Source organism: Mustela putorius, unplaced genomic scaffold (genome assembly GCF_011764305.1).
Source record: "Mustela putorius furo isolate JIRA1106 unplaced genomic scaffold, ASM1176430v1.1 tig00001629_pilon_pilon_pilon, whole genome shotgun sequence".
In the NCBI taxonomy this organism is placed as follows: Eukaryota; Metazoa; Chordata; class Mammalia; order Carnivora; family Mustelidae; genus Mustela; species Mustela putorius.
The window spans coordinates 45,362-63,945 of NW_025421827.1; the positions used below are offsets into that span (position 1 = coordinate 45,362).

The 18,584-nt window shown below is 53.2% G+C and overlaps 2 protein-coding genes across 7 annotated transcripts in view; one reads left to right on the forward strand and one right to left on the reverse strand.

Annotated features, from left to right (window-relative positions):
- Positions 1–5: 5 nt before the first annotated feature.
- Positions 6–18,584, reverse strand: part of LOC123394173 — a 39,654-nt gene continuing 21,075 nt past the window's right edge. For 4 of the 6 annotated variants that reach the window (XR_006608936.1, XR_006608938.1, XR_006608939.1 and 1 more), the window contains one exon: positions 6–91. Coding sequence is in view for 3 of the 6 variants with exons in the window: in XM_045087933.1 (XP_044943868.1) it covers positions 57–91 (35 nt within the window). In the remaining 3 variants the exon portion in view is untranslated. Of the gene's footprint in view, positions 92–12,596; positions 12,682–18,584 lie in introns of those variants that run through there. The other 2 variants (XM_045087932.1, XM_045087934.1) reach the window with 2 other exon arrangements.
- Positions 2,560–9,679, forward strand: LOC123394172. The gene is made up of 6 exons (XM_045087931.1): positions 2,560–2,653; positions 4,576–4,710; positions 6,262–6,332; positions 6,765–6,789; positions 8,567–8,640; positions 9,326–9,679. The coding sequence occupies exons 1-6, from the start codon at positions 2,626–2,628 to the stop codon at positions 9,677–9,679; spliced, it is 687 nt and encodes a 228-aa protein (XP_044943866.1). The 5' UTR covers positions 2,560–2,625.

Genomic DNA, 18,584 nt, shown 5'->3' on the forward strand with positions numbered 1-18,584 from the left:
AAGCACGGCACACATTCCTCACCAGTGTGATAAGTTACCGGCGTCCCATCATGTGCCTACATGCCATAAAGAACTCTGCTACCTTGAGAATCTGAAAACCAATAAAACCATGTCACTGTTCTCAAGGAGCATATAATGTGACAGACACAAGCATGAAGCATCCAATTGCCATGTAGCATGAAATCCTACTACAGTAAAACAGGTGCAAAGTAGAGTGAGATTACAGAGGGGAGAAAAGTTCTATTCCTGCTATTAGGGTGAATTTCACTGATAACAGAGTATCATTCATGAACCTGGGCCAAGAGCATAACCATGCACACTTCTAAAATATGGAGTTAACTGTTTGCCTTTGGCTCCAGTCATGATTTCAGGGTCCTGGGATCGAGCCCCATGTCAGGCTCCCTGCTCAGTGGGGAGTCTGCTTTTCGCTCTCCCCCGTGTGTATGTGTTCTCTCTCTCTGGCAAAGGAATAAAAATCTTGTTAAAATGTAGTTAAAGGAGTCAGTGAACACACAGGAAAGGACTGCTGGGACTATGTTCACATAAAGAGCTACAGTCGTCTTCAGGGAAAATGCTATTTAATAATTCTGAACATAACTCCTGTAGGACGGGGTGCCCAAAATGTTTGGTTACTGTTCCATCTAGGAAACCCTTTTCTTTCTTTCTTTCTTTCTTTCTTTCATTCTTTCTTTCTTTCTTTCTTTCTTTCTTTCTTTCTTTCTTTTCTTTTCTTTTCTTTTTTAAGGAAACCCTTTTTTTAAACAGTAAACTTACAATGTCAATTAATATATTAAATTCCATTATTTGTTTTTCCTAAGTCACCTTTATTTTTTCAGATGAATATATTTGGCATGTAACATTGTATAACTCTGATAGGCTTATATACTGTAACGATTGCCAATGTAGCTGTATTTATCGTATTACATAACTACAGCACATTAGTGTGTATATCCATTTTGCTGTATACTAGATTTCTTCATTCTTCTTTTTATGGATTACAATAAATCTAGGGAGATACCCAAGTATTTCCTTCCCATAACTGAACTGACTGTCTTATACAGTTCATAGCTTTTATACCACCCATTTATAAAATGACCACTGTGGGAAATATAGCAAGAAGAAACAGAGACATATCATTCCCAGGTTATCAAAACAAACAGCTAATCAATGTTCATGTCATACACTAAAAATTGGTTACTAGGAAAAACAAGACTATTTTCCAGAAATGTATAAGGTATTATTGAGAAAACAAAGAACAAAGAATAACTAAGTAAATGAATACACTATATTCCATGGCTTGGACAACTTAATATTACAAAAATATCTCATTTCTCCACAAATTGTCCTATAGATTCAAGACAATCAGAATTAAAATCTTAGCAGATATTTTTGTGGAAACTGATAACTTTACTCTCAGACTTACATAGAAACTTGAACGGCCAAGAATAACCAAAACTACCTTGGAAAACAGAATGGATAAACTCACACTAATTATATAGGCAGAATCTAAGATGATGACCTCCAATGGATCCAACAACGTGACATAAACTCCTCTTAAATGGAAGAGACTTAAGTCCCTGTGATTGTGATACATTCTATGGCAAAACAGATTTTGCAAGTATAAATGAGATCCTTTAATCAGTTGACTTTGGTCTAAAAGGAAGATTTACTTGGGTGGGCCTGACCTAATCGTGTGAGTCTTTTATTAATTTATCTTAAATATTTTATTTATTTATTTGAGAGAGAGAGAGAGAGAGAGAAAGAGAGCGCATGAGCACACGAGCAGGGTGAGGGGCAAGGAGCCCAACATGGGACTTGATCTCAGGACCCCGGGATTATGACCTGAGACAAAGGCAGACACTTAACCAACTGAGCCACCCAGGCGTCCCACATGTGAGTCTTTTAAGGAACGTAAGATATCAGAGACCCTTATTCTGACCTCAAAGAAGAAACAAGCTACTGTGACTCCTATGGCTGTCCAGAAATAAATTCTGCCACATATGTACAGATGGGAACCCAACCAAGCCTTAGATAAGGAGTCCCAAGCAACACCTTGATTGCAGCATTAATGCCTAAGAAACTTAGTTAACCTACTCCTAACTCATTCTCGTCTATACATATGAGCCATATGAGCAGGGAGCCTGATGCTAGGATTGATCCCGGACTCCAAGAGCAGGACCTGAGCCGATGGCCAATACTTAACCCACTGAGCCACCCAAGAACTCCTGGAGAGACTTTGTGAAACAATCTCATATAAATAGGAGTTTTCCAGAGTAGCAGATAGGAAAATGAACATTTCAGTCTCCTAGGTGCCCTCAGGAGTATCCTTTTTCTAATGTCCAAAAATGCAGGTAGTTAACGTACAGCGCAGTATTGCATTCTGCAGTACAACTCAGGGACTCATCACTTCTCTCCACCACTCAGAGCTGACCACAACAAGTGCCTTAATTGCCCATCATCCATCGACCCTTCCCCCCCACCCCCTTCCCTCCATGACACCCTCAGAGTTCTGTCATGAGCCATCGCCACGGTGACCTGATGACACGCATCCAATGTTCCATTTCAACTGTCACTCTGTGAGCCGAGCCCCTGGCGGTTGGGTGAACAGGACTAACAGTCCCCACGATGGGGAACCTTAACTGCTGTTGTATAGGTATGTGCCTATCGATTTTCTCAATTCTCTTCTCTGGAGCTGGCTGCCTCCCTTTCACAGAGATCGGCTTCTTCTCTTTGGCTTTTCCTCTCCACCCTCTGATTCCCCCTCCCGGTTGGATGCCTGTGTTTGTTCGTTTGTCTGGGTGATTTCATTGGGATTTCGTGGGGAAGCTGCCTTCCTTAAAGCGCTTCGATGTTCAGAAAACCGTACTCTTTCTGAATGCCCATTTCGGACACAGTCCTACAGGGACAACACACAGGTCACACGCCACACTGCTGTCCCTGGATCAGGAGAATCTTGGTGCGACCCAGGCACCACATTTGAGGGGAACGAATTGCTGGTCTCCTCTTCCCGATGGACATGACAAAATCGGAGAGGAAAGGTCAGAGGTCGAAATGCAGCTGTTTTTAGAAGGAGAGACACTGGAGGATAGCGGGGTGGTCTCATGGCTTGATGTGCAGGGTTTCCCGGGCCGTCTGCTTGATGCCTGGGAGTGCACGGGAACGGGCTGTGCCACCGGGTGGGTGGACAGAACACACGGCAGCTGCACAGTGGACTGTCTGCTGCTCTCAAAGGTACTGCTGGGCTGGGTTCTCCAGGCCCGGCCTAGGGAGGGAGACAGGAGACTGTCTGCTAAACCTACAGTCTCCAGAGGGGATCAAGAGACCTCAGAGTAGACAGGGGATGCTGGCGAAGAATGAGAGAGCAGGGAGGGACTCACGCCAGCCAGGGTAGCCTCACTTCCATCCAGCCTCCTCAGAGCAGTCCGCACGGCAAGAGCGGGCCACTCAGCATCATCCGTCTCCTTCCTGAAACCAACCCCTCCCAGCCCACATGGCCACCTACATGTCCGTTTGTACCATCGACTGCTCCTCGGGACTGGCGAGCTCAAGGCAAGCGAGTTCTCGGCCAGGTCCTATGCGACTGTTGGGAGTTTGAATCAGCTTGGGAGCCAAGCAGAACCCGAGGAGCCTGGGCTTCAACTGGCCTTCAGGACGGCCTTGGGCGACTGGGCTGACCTTGCAGAGAGGTGAGGGAACGTGGCTCAAGCTACCCATTCCTGGTCCTTCACTAGGGCCCCACTGGGCAGAAACCACCACTTAGTTGATGTCAGGGCACCAAACACAGAGGTGAGTGAGGACTGAGGCTGGTCTCGTGGCCCTCGCTCTCCCCTACAGAAACACTGGCACAGAGGGATTTGAGACTGTGAGGGCAGCTCTTGGTTCAGGGCTTCAGGACCTTTTAGCAGGGGCCGTGGGTTGGTGTCAGGGGCTCGGGGATCTCCGGCCACAAGAAAACGACGACGTTCCTGTCTCAGATCCATCCTTCATCAGGGTGGCAACTCTGGACGGTCCCTTCGGCACCCTATATTTCAGAGCCCTCCACTGTCCTCCATTGTGGCTTTACCCACAGCCAGCTGTCTAGCTGAGTCCCTAGGCGGTCCGTTCCTCAACACCTGCCGAGTGGCTGGGAAGCATCCAGTCCTCCCCTAGGTCCCAGGCACTCCCTGGACTCAATCACTTGGGACACCGTGGTGGCACACTAACGTCTAGGCCGGAGGGCAGGGAAACAGGGCACAGAGGGTTCTGGGGAACACTCTCGGGTAGGTGTGGCTGCTTAGTGGATGTGACCGAGGCCATCACGCGTGCTCACGGTGCTCTGTTGCGTGCTTTTCTATCCTGTCTCTGCTCTATACAAGCCGTTGCCCACGGAACCTGTGGGTGTGGGAGGGGGCAGAATTCAGAGCACAGCACATGGTGACCCCTTCCTAAGTCCCACCTGGAGGGAGGAATGCCTGCTGGGCAGCTGGCGAGTAGGGGCAGGAGACGGATGGACTAGAAGGAAAGGACTTCCAATCCCCCTTTGGGCTCCTGAGGACAAGGTGCCGACACTGTTCTCTATTTCTGTGCGTCTCCCAGAAATCTGTGGGGAGTGTCTCCTGGAAGATGTGGAGACGCTCCCACCCACGCCGCCCCCTCCACGACACCACCACAAGAAGAGAGTCCGGTTCTCGCTCCACAATGAGGTCTTCACCATTGAGGACCCCGAGGAAGGTACCTTGGGGATTGACTCATTACGTTGATCAGAGACGCTTTCTGTCATTCAGTAGCACAGACATAACCGAAGCTTTTAAAACTGCTGAGACACATTGTCCTCTGATTTCACTGGTAGCCATTTCCCTCTATGCCGTCCGCCCGTCCCCTTTTAAGTCCACAAGTCACGATGAGATCCTCATTCAAACTGGATCCAAGCGGCACGGGAAAAAAGTGTCTACTAGCTGAAGGGATGGATCTTAGGTCTTTCTGGAACACAAAGGTCCCTATAGGTCTCCCCAGGAAACCTGGTTCTTAGATGTGTAGGAAGGAAGAGACTATGTTTTTTGCCAGGAACGCTGAACAGAAAAATGGAACACAATACGACAGGAGGTTTCACGATGTCCCCCCTTCACTTCCGCCCATTAGCCACATCTTACATGGGTGTGCTACGTATCTTCAAAGGAACAGAACGACCTCACCACATTTGGGGAACTCAAGTACCCAGTACATTCCACGTGGTTACCGTTCTACAAATGGGGCCAGTGCATTCGGTGACGTCTTCTCATTCTGGAAACAGACAGAAATCTGCTCACTAATGTCTCACACAGCTGGGTTCCCAATAGCCCCAGAGAGGCACTGCCCCCAAATCCATCACGGGAGGAAAGAACACATTCAGTGGCATCCATACACATCATAGAGTGCAATTCAGGCGTAAGAAGAAACTAAGGTTTCCAATATTTGACGAAACAGATGGAACCTGGAACTTAACTTAAACACGCATTTTGAAAGCAACCACACAAGGAAAGAGGTACATGACACGATCCCAGGCTTTGAGGACACTCCAGTAGGGACATGCGTAGACCCAGAAAGTGGAAGGGACGGTGCAGGGAGGAAACGGGGAGGGCCGGTCATGTCGTCACGGGTACAGAGGTGCCATGAGATAGGATGGCAACGTTCTCCCCGTAGATGGCAGTGCGGTCTACAAAGCATCACAGATGTCACTGAACATCTGTGTTCAGTGTCACTGAACGGACACGTACTAACAAATACAACCCGTCCCCAATACTTAGATTCCATCACCAAAAAACGCACTACTCCAAGGCACGACAGAGGAGCGATAGGGTCACACAGCAGAGGTGCAGGGGAGACAGCTGAACAGGCCCCATGACCAGCTGAAGAAGTGGCAAGCTGGCTTGGCTTCACAGTGGGCAGGAGGGCTCAGGGGACTGCGCCCTGAAACCCAGGGTGCCTTGAGTGTTTCCCAGACAGACGCTGAGAGTTCCCACTGATGACATCCCCTCCGTTAGAAAGCCAAGGCCCCATTTCCCTTTTCCATCCTGCTCCCCTCCTCTGTGTTTCTGTGTACACCACTGCGTTCTGTGTACAGCACTGTGTACTGCGTCCACCACTGTGTCCACCACTGTTGGCCCACTGGCAAGTCAGGCCTTGCTTGGTCACCCTTCACGTCCATTCCCTCTGGCCCCGCATCTACATCCAGCAGACTTAACTCCCCAAGTCATTCCTGAGTAGCGCAGCCAATGTCCTGACAGCTCCTCTCTGTTCTCCTAGACCCTGTGGAGAACCAGTCCAAGGACCTTCCTAGGAGCTGGACAAAGGAAGGTCCCCCAACTCTCCCTGAGGTAAGCTCGCCTCTCTGATTTCTCAGAGACAGAAATGGTGCTTCCTTGATTTCTTCCATCAGTGGAGTTTGATGAACATCTGGCACTTTACCTCCCAGGGGAAGGGGGCAGCAGTCTCCCCTCGTGGAGGAATGCTGGGTCTGACCTCTTACACACAGTGGACCCAAAAAGGGTGAGGACACAGGACAGCCTCAGTTACAAACTCCATGGGATCAAACAGCTTCTTCAGCAGAAAAGGTTTCTCCTTGAAAGAGAACGTTCTGCCTGTTGATCAGAATGGACTTCGGAGATTGAACTCAGGTGGGAGGACATGGACTCAACCACGGGACCTCATCCAATTAACTGCCTGAAGCCCTCCCCAAACCAAAGAGCTGGCCCAACAGAGGACAGGATGCTGGGATCCTCACTGTGTTTCCTTTTCCCCAATCGCAGGTAGACGCTGGGAGCAAGGACAGCTGTACGTATTTAAGACCATCGGGCTCTGGGAGGAAATCTAGAGTACAAAGAAGCCTGCCCCCTGATTCTGGGTTCCAACAAGGAACGGGGGTTGGGGGATACTGACCGAGACTGTCCGGTGAGGCACGGTCACCACGTCGAACAGGGCCTGGAAGAACTCGTACATAGGGAAGGGGTGATCTGTGTGCACGTGGGATGAAGGCCCTGTGTGCGTGGGTGTGTGCGTGGGTGTGTGTGTGTGTGTGTGTCCCCATGCGTTATGCTTGTGAACACGATTGTGTGCCTTTCCCAGCTGATCTTTCTCACACTTCCATCACAATCACAGTGTCCCCCTTCCAAAACACTCTCATCACCCTGGCACACTTTACATACTCCTTCCCCTACTCCCCACAGCTGTACCTGGAGGATGTTTCCCTCTGATTTCCTGGGATGGGCATGGTGCGGAGATGAAGGGTCCAAACCCTTGACCTCCTACTTGGAAAGCCAAGATTGGAGCTCAGGTTCCAATCTGAGAGTTGCTCTGGCCTACCAACCTGTGTTAGTCCCTCAGCCAGGGGGACATGCTGTTCCATGGGTGCTAGCTAGCAAAGGGCCATCAGCATCTGTGCACACAGCCAAATACCTAGATTCTATGATGGTCCCCGAAAGGACCCAACATGACACGGTGGCTCTCATGGACACAGAAGCCAGGGAAAGCTTAGAAGCCCACGTTCAAGAATACAGCCTGGTCCCTGGAGTCAAGTGCACAGAGAAAAGCCACATCCTCGTGCTCAAGCCCACATGGCTGGAAAGCGTGTGGACCCGTGGAGGACAGAACAGGGCAACATCGGTCATAGCCGGTCTCAGTGTGTACACACGACCGACCAATGGCAGAAAAGCATCACGGAGGGAACTGACTGTACTTGATAAGATTTCCCTAAGCCTCAGGAAGGTTCAAATTCTCTAAGCACACACTCAAACACCACTGGCCAATAGGAAATCAAGGTGAAGCTTGGGTGGAAGCTTTGGACCCAACATCCCCGGAGCAAATCTCCTGCAAAGCAGGCCTACAGCCGATCAGCACACACTCCCAGACTCCTCTGTGTAAGCAACTTCCCACTGGTCAGAACACCTGGGAGGGTTCGGACAGCCACTGTCTTCAGGGGGAAAACACGCACACACACACGGGACAGCTCAAGAACAGTGGAAGGAATCTATCACACTCATCGACGGTGCCGGCTGTTTACGGAAGCTATGATGTCCGTGCTCTCCAGTGTTGCACATGGCATTTTCTGAAGACAAAGAAAGGATGAGTGAAGCAAACTACCAGGCTCCTTTCCTGAGGGTTGAATGCAGCCTGGCAAGCAAGGCTGCTTTTTATGCTGTGCAAGATCTTACACAGACGTGATGCATATAGTCGCAGCAGGTGGGGATCTTGGGCCCAGAGCTGATGTCCAAAGCAGCAGCGTGGGACACCTTAGTGGCACGTCAGTCAGGAGAGGTTATGGGACTCGGTCTTCACACAGAAGCCAGGTTAGGCTTCCCATGTCCTGGACTGGCTATTTGGCTTTGATCGGGCTCGCTTCAGCTAGAAAGACAAGAACCCTCTTCGCGTTTCCTCCCTCCTCCTCTCCCGTCCCTTCCCCTCTGCACCAGGACAAGGCCCGGCAGCAGTGCGGCCCATACCTCCTACGGGCCCGCACGCGCACACTCCCCTCCTGTCCTCATCCATCCAAACTCCCCGCCTACTTCCTGAGCAGCCTCACCAGTGTCCTCACGGTGCCTCTGTATCCTCCTAGCTCTCCACGATGACCTGATGGAAGAGCTACTACCCACTTTGAGGGCCGAGGAGGAAACTCTGACTCTCCCTCAGGTAAACTCATTGTTCCTCAAGATTTTGTTTATTTGAAAGACAGAAAGACAGAGAAGGGGAGAGAAAGACAGATAGACAGACAGAGAGCGCACAAGAGCGCAAGCAGGGGGAGTAGCAGAGGGAGAGGAAGAAGCGGGCTCCCCTTTGGAGCAGGGTGCCCAATGTGGGCCTCCATCCCAGGACCCTAGGATCAGGTCCTGAGCTGAAGGCAGAAGCTTCAATGTCTGAGCCACTCGGGCACATCGCTAAAGTCATTTTGTGCTTCTGAGGGACAGCCAGTGTTTGATTTCTCTTTCCATGAAAGTGTCTGAGCATGGACATGCCAGAGGGGAGAGACCATGTCCTTGGTGCTGAGAGCCTGCCGTGAGTTTATACCATTAACGGACAGCAGATTGAGACGGGCACCACCATTGCTTAGGCAATGGATGGTCGTGAGCATTTTCCACCAGGTCGTTCTGTCTATGGGAAATGGCTTTGGAATGAGTTGCTGACGAAAATGGATGGGGGAATTTTGACATGACATGCCGGAGCCAAGGACAAGGGGGTCATTTTCGGGAGGTCATTTCCTCCTCCTCTGGATCATAGACTCAATGACCGCATCCCATCTAGCTTGCTTACGACACACACCAAGGGCACAGAGATGTGTGCGGGGATCCTCACTGGGTTTCCCTTTCTCCAACTGCAGGAGGCGGCGACTGGATACACCCCATATGCTTATTCCCCCATCACTCCCTTTAGGGGGACAGATCTAACTCAACAAGGTAGGGTTTTCTCTCCTCCTTTGGTCTGGAGAGCTTCCCCCCTTCTGAGTTCCTCCCGGGAACAGAGGCTGGGGCGGACTGAACAAACGGAGTGTCCTGCAGAAACCCAGGACCCTGTGCTACAGTCCCTGCAAACCAGTAGGTCATTCGGGCGGTGTGCTTGGTGCGTCGGAGGGTTGGGGCTCGCTTTCGCGTGGGTCGAAGCGACGGGACCGGGCGTGTGGGTGTGTGGACTGCGTGCGTTTCACCAGAAGACATCTCCCACTGAATGGACTTGAGGGCACGGGTCAAAGTTTCAAAGCCAAACCTCCTTCATCCCCGCTGCACACACCCCGCTAGGACACCACATTCCTCGCTGACCACAGCTCCACCTGGAGGGTTGCTCAGGATTCCCTTTCCTCAGACAGGGACGGGGAGAAAGGAAGGGGCCCACATCTGTCCTAGCTCGGGACGTTTCTCAGACAGGGTCAAAACACAAAGGCATCAGAAGCTACTTTAGTCGACCCAAACATCTCCACCAGCCTTACAAAAACGCTCCCATCTTGAATGCACATAGAGGGAAGGCTCACTGGCAAATGGCAATGGCCAGGAAAGCTTCATCATTAGCTCGGGGCCCGATCCGACTTCCTGACAATCTGCTACATGGCCTGGTTAGAGAGTGCCCTTCTCTCGCCTGGCCTCCGCGCTCTCGTCAACTTGCCGGATCTTGACTGGGGGAGCTGGGTCCTGGGAAACTGGGTCCCCCGGACTCCAAGGACACACCCACATGCCACAGGAAAGGAAAGACTGGGAAGAATCAGCACTTTGCGGATGGGGACTCTGTTGGAATGGTCAGATCTCAGTACGTCGAAATCCTGGGTCTTTGGTTTTCCTGACCCTGCATGACTCAGGGACAAATAGAAACCTCTAGGGTACTTGTGCTTGCATTGAATGCAACCCTGCCACACAGTGTTCTTCTGCAGAAAAACAATCTCCTAGAAGAGGTGAGAGATAGGTGGGAGCGGCCAAGAAACGGTCTTGACAATGACCATGACACAGTCGCTGGTTGGAGGAACTTGCCTGTCAGTATGGAACGTGTCTCTTAGTGTTTACCCTTTCTGCTTGAAGAGGTCACCCTGACTCCACTCCCTCTAGCTCAAGTTCAGAGTCAATATTTCTCCCTCCGTTCCTGCTCCTTGCCCTGACCTCTCTCGATGCAGCAGCAGCTTGCTCAGTCCATACCCACGCAACCCAACGTCGCCATACACTCCCGGGCACGCCCACCCCAAGCAAAACTCCCTGAGCTCTTCCTGCCGAGCCCCACCAGTGGACTGACCATTCTGTGGATCTCTCCCTAGCTTGGCTGGATGGACAGGCGGGTGAACGGTCAACAAGAACAAAAGAGGAAGACGCCCCGTTTTACACCAGAGTGGTACGCTGGCCTTTCTTTGGGGGAGACACAAAACTCTTCTGGCTTTTTAAATCAAGGTCACATAAAAAAAAAATCTCAGCATGCACAATTGATGGGGTAGGGAGAAGTTTGAGGGAGAATCTGTTACCTAACCCCAAAGGCATTGGGGGGGGGGGCAAGGACAACCTAAGCAGGATCACCTACCATCTGGAGGGCAGGGAGCTTTGGTACGGGTAGCAGCTATTCCTCCTTGCCACCTATTTTGTCCAGTGGGACCCGGAACGTGGGACCTCTAGGAAGACTGGGTGCATCTGTGGAGGACTCATTTTGCTCTCTTTATACTTTGGGGCTCACGGGCCTCTAGCACACTTCCCCATCTGGCTTCCTCCCATCCCCCAGGGAACAAAAGAGCCATGCAAACAGAACAAAGCCTGATTTGATGTTCATACTGTTTTCTTTTCTGAAATCACAGGTGTCCCTGCTGGAAGGGGATGGCGGTAAGTATTCTGTACTCTAGAGTCACTCACTCGTTTGCAACAACCTGGAAAAGGGACAAGGTCGGGGCTTCCTCGCAGGCTCCACGATGAGAACCACCCTGATTCCAGGTCCGGCGGGACTTGAGAAGAAGGGTCGGAGTAACAGAGAGCGATTTTCTGGGCAAAGACCCATGGCCTCATGGCCCTGTCCCCGGAAACTACTGCGCTGCTCTTAGGTGGTGCAGGTTTGGGGGTAGGCAGTAGATGTGCCTTGGAGAAGGACTATTTCACAGCTACTCCAGGCCCTTGTAGCTCCAACAGGAGGCAGAGCTTCTATTCACGTCCCTGCTCCTCTCCAGGACCTTTCATCCTCCATCCAGGAAGGGCCCACTGCAGCTCAGTCCATACTGATGAGCTCCCCACCTCCACACACTTGTCCACACGTGCACGCCAAGCAAAGATCCCCGAGTGATTCCCGAAGAGTCCCCTCGGGGTCCCGACACTCTCTGTGTGTATCCACCTAGATCCCCCCGATAGTCTGTTCGATGACCTTGACGTGGACAGCACAGAAGGAGTGGTCCCATTTTTCACCAAGGTGGTAAGTTAGCCTTCCTTCAGGTGAGGTACAGCATCCCTTGTTTCTCTGATACTTGCAATCAGATCCGAACACCTCACCACGTACAATGTCCTTGGTGGGGAGATTCTTGAGGGAGCGACTCTTAGCCAGGGACACCCCATTTCAAAGACCCTGCAGGAAACAGCAGGTTCGGTTACAGTCCACAGGGTCCTTAGCTTTTTCACGGGTGCTACTGACACCGCCGTGCCACCTAATGGACCCAGGGCATGCGGCCTCTAGGTGGATTCCATATCACTGCCCATGACCCTGCCCATCACCAAGAGACCAAAAGAGCTGTGCACACAGGACGAGGCAGGACTTGATGTTCATCATGTCTTCTTTTCTGAAATCACAGGTGGCCCTGCTGGAAAGGGAGCATGGTAAGTATGCTGTCCTCTAGAGTCACTCATTGCTTTCGAGCAACCTGGACAGGGTGGGGCAAGGTGGGGCCTCTTTGCAGGCTCCATCTTGAGAGCTACCCAGAATCCAGATCCTGTTGCAACGAGACTAAGGGTCATGTTCCGGACCGAGACCCAGGGCCTCTTGACCGTGGCCCTGGAAGCTACCGTGCTGCTCTTAGGTGCTGTAGGATCGGGTGCTGGGCACGAGGTCTGTTTCCATGGGAATTCATGTGCTGTGATTCGCAGGGTTGGTGTGTGTGTGTCAGGTGGATGAATGCTGTGCTCTCGAACGTGTCTGGTCCCCTCAAAATGGTGATTAATGGTGTCCACGTTCTCAGGGATGTTTCCCATCACTGTCCCGTCATGAACGTCCATTCATGGGAAAACTCTTCAACACCTACAATTGAAAGAGGTGTTCTTTCCTTGCAAATACACATCAATTCCCCCAGAAAACAAATCCCGTCGCTAACTAGGAAGGGCTAGACTGTGCCCCAAAGACACAAGTGTGTCTTTTCCAATCCCTGTTACTGAGTCAGTGTCCATGGTGCTCTCCCGCCCAGCTAGGTCTCGGGCAAGAATGGTCACAGCACCTCCCTCTTGACACTGCACTCACACACACACATCTCTGCATCAGAGGCCCCACGATGCGTCTTCCCAACCTCATCGGAAACACTGAGTGCGGGGACACACTTCCTCCCTTCTGCAGGTGGCTTCCGGGGCAGCCGCGTACAACAGCCCGTACGGGGATGACCCGCACAAAGGGGTAGTGGCCAGGGAACAGATGGGGCCAATTCACTCTGTGTTTCTCCATGGAGATCTACCATTTCCCTGCAGATACTGTGTCTAAGAATGCAACTGGCCTTCTCCCAGGGAAATCCCACACCCACCACTGGTCCTTGCTGGGGATCTTGGAGGTGGGTCCAAAAGGTGTCCTATCCAAGGGGGAATGAGGTGGTCTTCAGGGACTGAGCATCACTGGGGGCACCTGGGCCCCCTCCATGCAGGAACGAAGGGTGCTCTGTGCATCGCAACGTGGCCAAAGAGAACCTCAAACCTCAACAGGTGTGACAAAACAATCATCTCCCGTTTCGCTGGCCATCTGTCCATGCAAGAGGGCCTTGTTAGATTCGGAAGGATTGGGCCAAGAGACAACTCAAGGGAGTTCAGTGCCTGGGAATGGAAACAGAGCCAAATCAGGGTTTCAGGGTTCTTTGGCAGACAACAAGACTTTCTCTCATGAGAAACATGTATTGGAACAGATTCTGATTTTCCAACATCTCTTTTTCTCACTCGCATGCGCGGGATCCACGGGAGTACCTTTCGCTGCTCTCCGAGGACACTCAACGGGCTTTTCCAGGGTAGTTGCACCAGTCTGCATTCCATGAATTGCATACAAAGTCTCTAATTTTCTGCCTCCTTCCAACATGGGTCCTGGGTTTGAATTCCTGGTTTGGGTCCTCGCCACCCTAACTGACAATGCCACAGCTCAGCATCCTTTGGATTCGCATTGCCCTCACGATGCCTTACGTTGAGCATCTTTTCGTACGATGTCTGTCATTCGTTCCCTTTGCAGCACGGACTATTCCAGTCTTTTTCTCGATTCTTTCATTTGGTGAAATCCCGGTCTTCTTTTGTTTGGTTTGGTTTTCTTTGTTGTTCTTCCTTTTTGTCAGTGAACACACCTTTTCTGAAATAAGGATTGCCAAGGGTGTCTCCAATCTGTGGGCTGCCTTTTCACTCTGTTCACTGTTTCAGAAGAGGATGCTTTTCCTGGGCGGTCCTCTTGGGAAGGAAGCATCGTGATGCCAACATGAGCGCATTTCCTTGGGCATTTCTCTTCCGCTCCCAGGTGCCCCTGCCTATTTGTATGCCAGCACCCTCCTGTTGGCTCAGGGGAGTCATCCAAGGTATTGGAAGGTCAGCTTCTAGAGACCCACCACCAACTTCTTCATATTCAGAAACGTCGTGGCTCGCTGTGTTCCTTTATGGTTCCCTTATCTATTCTAGCAGCTCCTCTGTCCCGAGAGCATCACATTGTATGCTTTAGATCAGTGCTGCATGGAATCCGATCCCCATTTATTCTAGGAACTGGGGCTTCACCTTAATCTCTTCGGGTCCAAAGACCTCCAGCAGCGCCTGGTGGGTGTGTGTGAGCCCGGGAACGTCTTCCCTTGATCAATGTCCCTGTCAGGCCAGCCACTGATGCCCGAGCAATACGCGGGAGAGCAGGCCTCCTCTCTCGCTCCTGGTTGGTGTCTAGTGCTGAGTGATCCAGGAAAGAGTCTGTCTAGGATCCATCATACACAGTCATTTATTATCTCAGCACAGTACACGGAAATCATCAAGGGAACGAAAATGTCCAGTCGCTCACTCCCACTAGCCACACGTCAAGAGTCCCATAACGACTGGAGTTTCTGATGGTTGCGCTGGGAGGGGACAGCGGTCATGGGCATGCAGAACTGACACTGAGGTGACTGCTGCAGCGTCCTGGTCTCATTAGAAGGCATGAAACTCCAATCCCTGTCTCCTCCAAGGGCTCCGGCTCCGCCAGCCCCGTGAACCTCTGAGAGCACTGCAGAAGGGTCAGGCAGATGCTGCACGGCCCAGAGACATCTCAACGCACCTGGGATGAAGGGGTGAGGTGGTTTCTCTCCTAACGGCATTGCTCCTCTTTCAGTTCTTACAGATCTACTGATAGAGAGCATCGAGGACTACTCCTTCAGTGAGGACGAAGTCTCTTCAGGTAGGGAATGGCACCGAGGAGGGGAACACTGGGACAGGGCTCCCGGGAACATGGGGTTGCCCCTGCCGCTCTGGAGAATGAAGAAGGTGGGTCAAAAACCACCAAGGAAAGCGATGCTCTGGCACAGGCATGATTTGCTCATGTCACGGTTTCGGGATGAAAAGAACAGACGAGGTGTCCACGGGCCTTTAGGGTAGGCTGGGTTTGTCATCACCACTCGACTCCTTGCGTGGCTCCTTGAAGGATCTTTCCCATCAAAGCTGCTCCTGCCTCCCTTGGCCACTGCCACATGTCAAAGCTTGGCCTCTTTGCTCATGGCCTCTCGGGAATGGTGCACAAGAGATTCTGCATCATTCTTGGCACGGGCCCAGACCTGGTCATGCTCAGGACTTGGCGGCCCCAACCGCACTCTCCTGGGCAAGAGACACTACGCGACACTCCGTTCTGGTCTGAGCCAGGAGGTGTAAGACAGGTCTAAATTCTCTCCCTCATAACCTCCACTACCAAACCATCCTAGTTCTCTCCACGCTGCTGTACTTCAAGGGGATGCCCAGAGCTGCAGAAGGGAAAGCGTACTTCCCCTGGGTTCACGACACAGGCTCCCGTAAATCGGAGCTTCTGCCAGCCTTCACACCCCAGCCGAGTCTGACCTGGGGACGTGTTCCCAAGTGTGGGATGCCCCCATGCAGCTGCCCTGGAGAACCCCTGTCGTGGGCCACGGTCCCCCGGGCCTGAGTGAAGGGGCTGCTGGACCTGCTTCACACACTTGCTGCCCCGGGTCCACTCTACCTCTCACTAGCTGGCGTCGAAGCATAGCACAGAGCCTCTTGGAAGCAGGGCCAGGGAGTCATGGTTCCTCTCACAAACCCCCCTCGCTGGCCCATGGCCCTGGCCATGCTCCCCACTCCCTAGGCATGCCCAAAAGGCAAACGTTCCTCAGGCCTGCCCAGGGCCCTACACACACCCCGACCCCGTCCATTCCTGGCAAGCCTCAGCAGGAGCACTGGCAGGAATCCCGTGTTTCAGTAACCACACCGCTGGACGTTTTCCAGCCCTGAACAGCTGAGGGCGCCTGCACAATTTCCCATGCTCCTGTCTCCATTCAACCTCTCTAACACTTAGGGAAACAGAGGGCGTTGCGTTCCCTGAAACACGTCCCTGGGAAGGTCATCCCAGTCCCTGGGCAGACATGGGCTGTGGGGACGTGGTGGGCCATCTCTCCCGGCACTTCCCCAGCAATCCCAGACCCATGACAGCTGCTCCCAGCACAGACGGATCGGGGGGGGGGAGGGGACTGATTCCAGGGAACCCAGAATATCTCCTCTCTTTCCTTGGTGGCACCCTCCTGGACAACAATAGTACTGGTGGAGCTTGGCAGGGGGAAGGACAAGGAGCATCTCTAGGGGAGGAGGTGGAGGGGGAGGAGGTGGAGGAGGAGGAGGAGGAGGAGGAGGAGGAGGAGGACGAAGGAGAGCAGGGAAGGACAGGAACAAGGACAGAGGAAGACAAAGTCCCGCAGAGGCAGTCTTAGGGACAGTGACAGCCTCCAGGGGGGAAAGGATCACACAGCCAGGCTCCCGGGTCTTGGAGAGAATCGGAGGTGGGAAGAGCAGGTGGGCAACCAGAGACCCCCCTGTACCCTGCCGAGATCAATCGACCAAGGCCAGGGAGGACTCGGCTCTAGGGACGCACCCCACTGAGGGCAGAGCCCAGCATCCCCAGAGCAGCAGGCCGTGGGTCGTCACCTGCACTAACTCCCCTTTGTTCTCTCTCAGGGCCAACCCCAGCACCCTTGCTGCTCCCTAACCCGAGGAAGGATTCCACAGAAGACGATTCCGATGGAAGGAGCCACCCTGCGCCTGTAATTCACTTCCACCTCCATCTCTTGGGCTTCCTCTCTCCTCTCTCTGTCCCTAACTGCCTCCGCCCAGCTCTTCCCCTTTCCCTGCTTTGACGACGACGCCAACCCCGGAGGCCCTCGTCTCTGGCAGGCACTCGGGCTCTGCATGGGAACTGCTGCATGAAATCCCTGGGAAGCCCTCCTCACCCCTTTCCTACCATCACCCTGACCCCTCACCGCGGACTCTGGGAAGCAGCCCCGGACAGCAGAGCAGGGAGGAGGGCTGGGAGTCGGCAGGGCACGGCTCACCCGGCTGGAGGGGCCTCGGGAAGGGAGGCTGGGCCTGGGTGTCCCCACTTGGTTCTCTGATGCCGGGGAGTCTGTGCTCATGCCCACTTCTGCTCTTGCTCTCAGCTCTCAAGAAACTTTCCTTCGGTGGACTTGGCGCAAACGACAAGGGAAGCAGAAGAAGAGGAGGACTCGGGAACAGGGTGAGTCGGGCAGGAAAAGGGGCCGGTGAACATGGACACACCTTTTCTCTCGTTGCCCCGTCCCTGCTGTGGGTACCTCAGCAAACAGCACAAAACCCGGGGTGCTGCCCTAGCCTCTGACCACAAAGAGGAGAGGAGAGGAAGATCCCAGTCCCTGCGGCACTAGGAAGTCCTGAGAACATCCCACGGGGAACCTCCACCTGATCCCTGCAACTCCCTGTGGTGGTTGGGCGCTGTCGTCCAGGAGCTGCTGATCTTGGAGGGAGGGCCCTGGCTGCCTGGAGGGACTGGACCCCAGGCAGCCTAGGCACGGTGACCTTCTGGCAAAGGGCTCCACGCCCCCCATTGAGCCCCTCCCTCTGCACGACCCAAGCCTTGCCCTCCCACCCTGCAAAAGCCAGCAGACGGCTTGCTCCCGGACGACACTAGTCGCGAAGAGACAGTGGTGCGGTGGCCTCATCTCCCACTTCAGGCACATGAGAAATGAGCAAACAAGACAGGCCCCCGGGCTCACAGGAGCAGGACAGCTCACCCCTCCCAGCGCTGCATCCCTGTGGGCAGGGAGTCGGGCCCGGTCTCCAGCTGAGTCATGTCCGCCGGCCACTCCCATACGATCTAACCAACACCTCCAGTCCCCCGAGACTCCAAGATGCCTCGTGGGAGGTAGTGGGTCCCCTCATGGCACATTTTGCTTTGTGCGTCTCATACTCTAGAGACTCACCTCGATCCCTCAGTCGGCAGGGGAGACCCACCGGAGAAAGGCCACCCTGCCTACTCCCACCTTGCCCAACACCTGCCCACAGCCCGTCTCTGCCACGCCACCTGCAACACTCATGTGGGCAAAGGCTCCCCCCACAGAGAAGGGCACGTCCAGGGCTCTCAGAGAGGCTGGGGAAGGGACAGCCCAGCAGGAGGAGGACCCCGCCGTCATGGAGGAGGACGCTCAGGGAAGGGGCCTGAGGGACCCTGGCAGTGTAGCCTTCATTCAGCCCCAGGGGGCCCACAGGAAATTCCCCTTTCTTCAGGTCATGCATGGGTTCTGCAGGAAAACCTCCACCTCAACACCTCAGAAGACACGTCCCGCAAAACCCCACAGGCCTCTGGTAAGGCCCAGGCCACACGCCACTCGCTATCTCACACCACTCTACCCGTTGTCTCCACAGCTGCGCCACAGGACAGTGTGCCCACCACCCCGAGGCACCAGAGGCTCCCAGGGTGCTCCAACA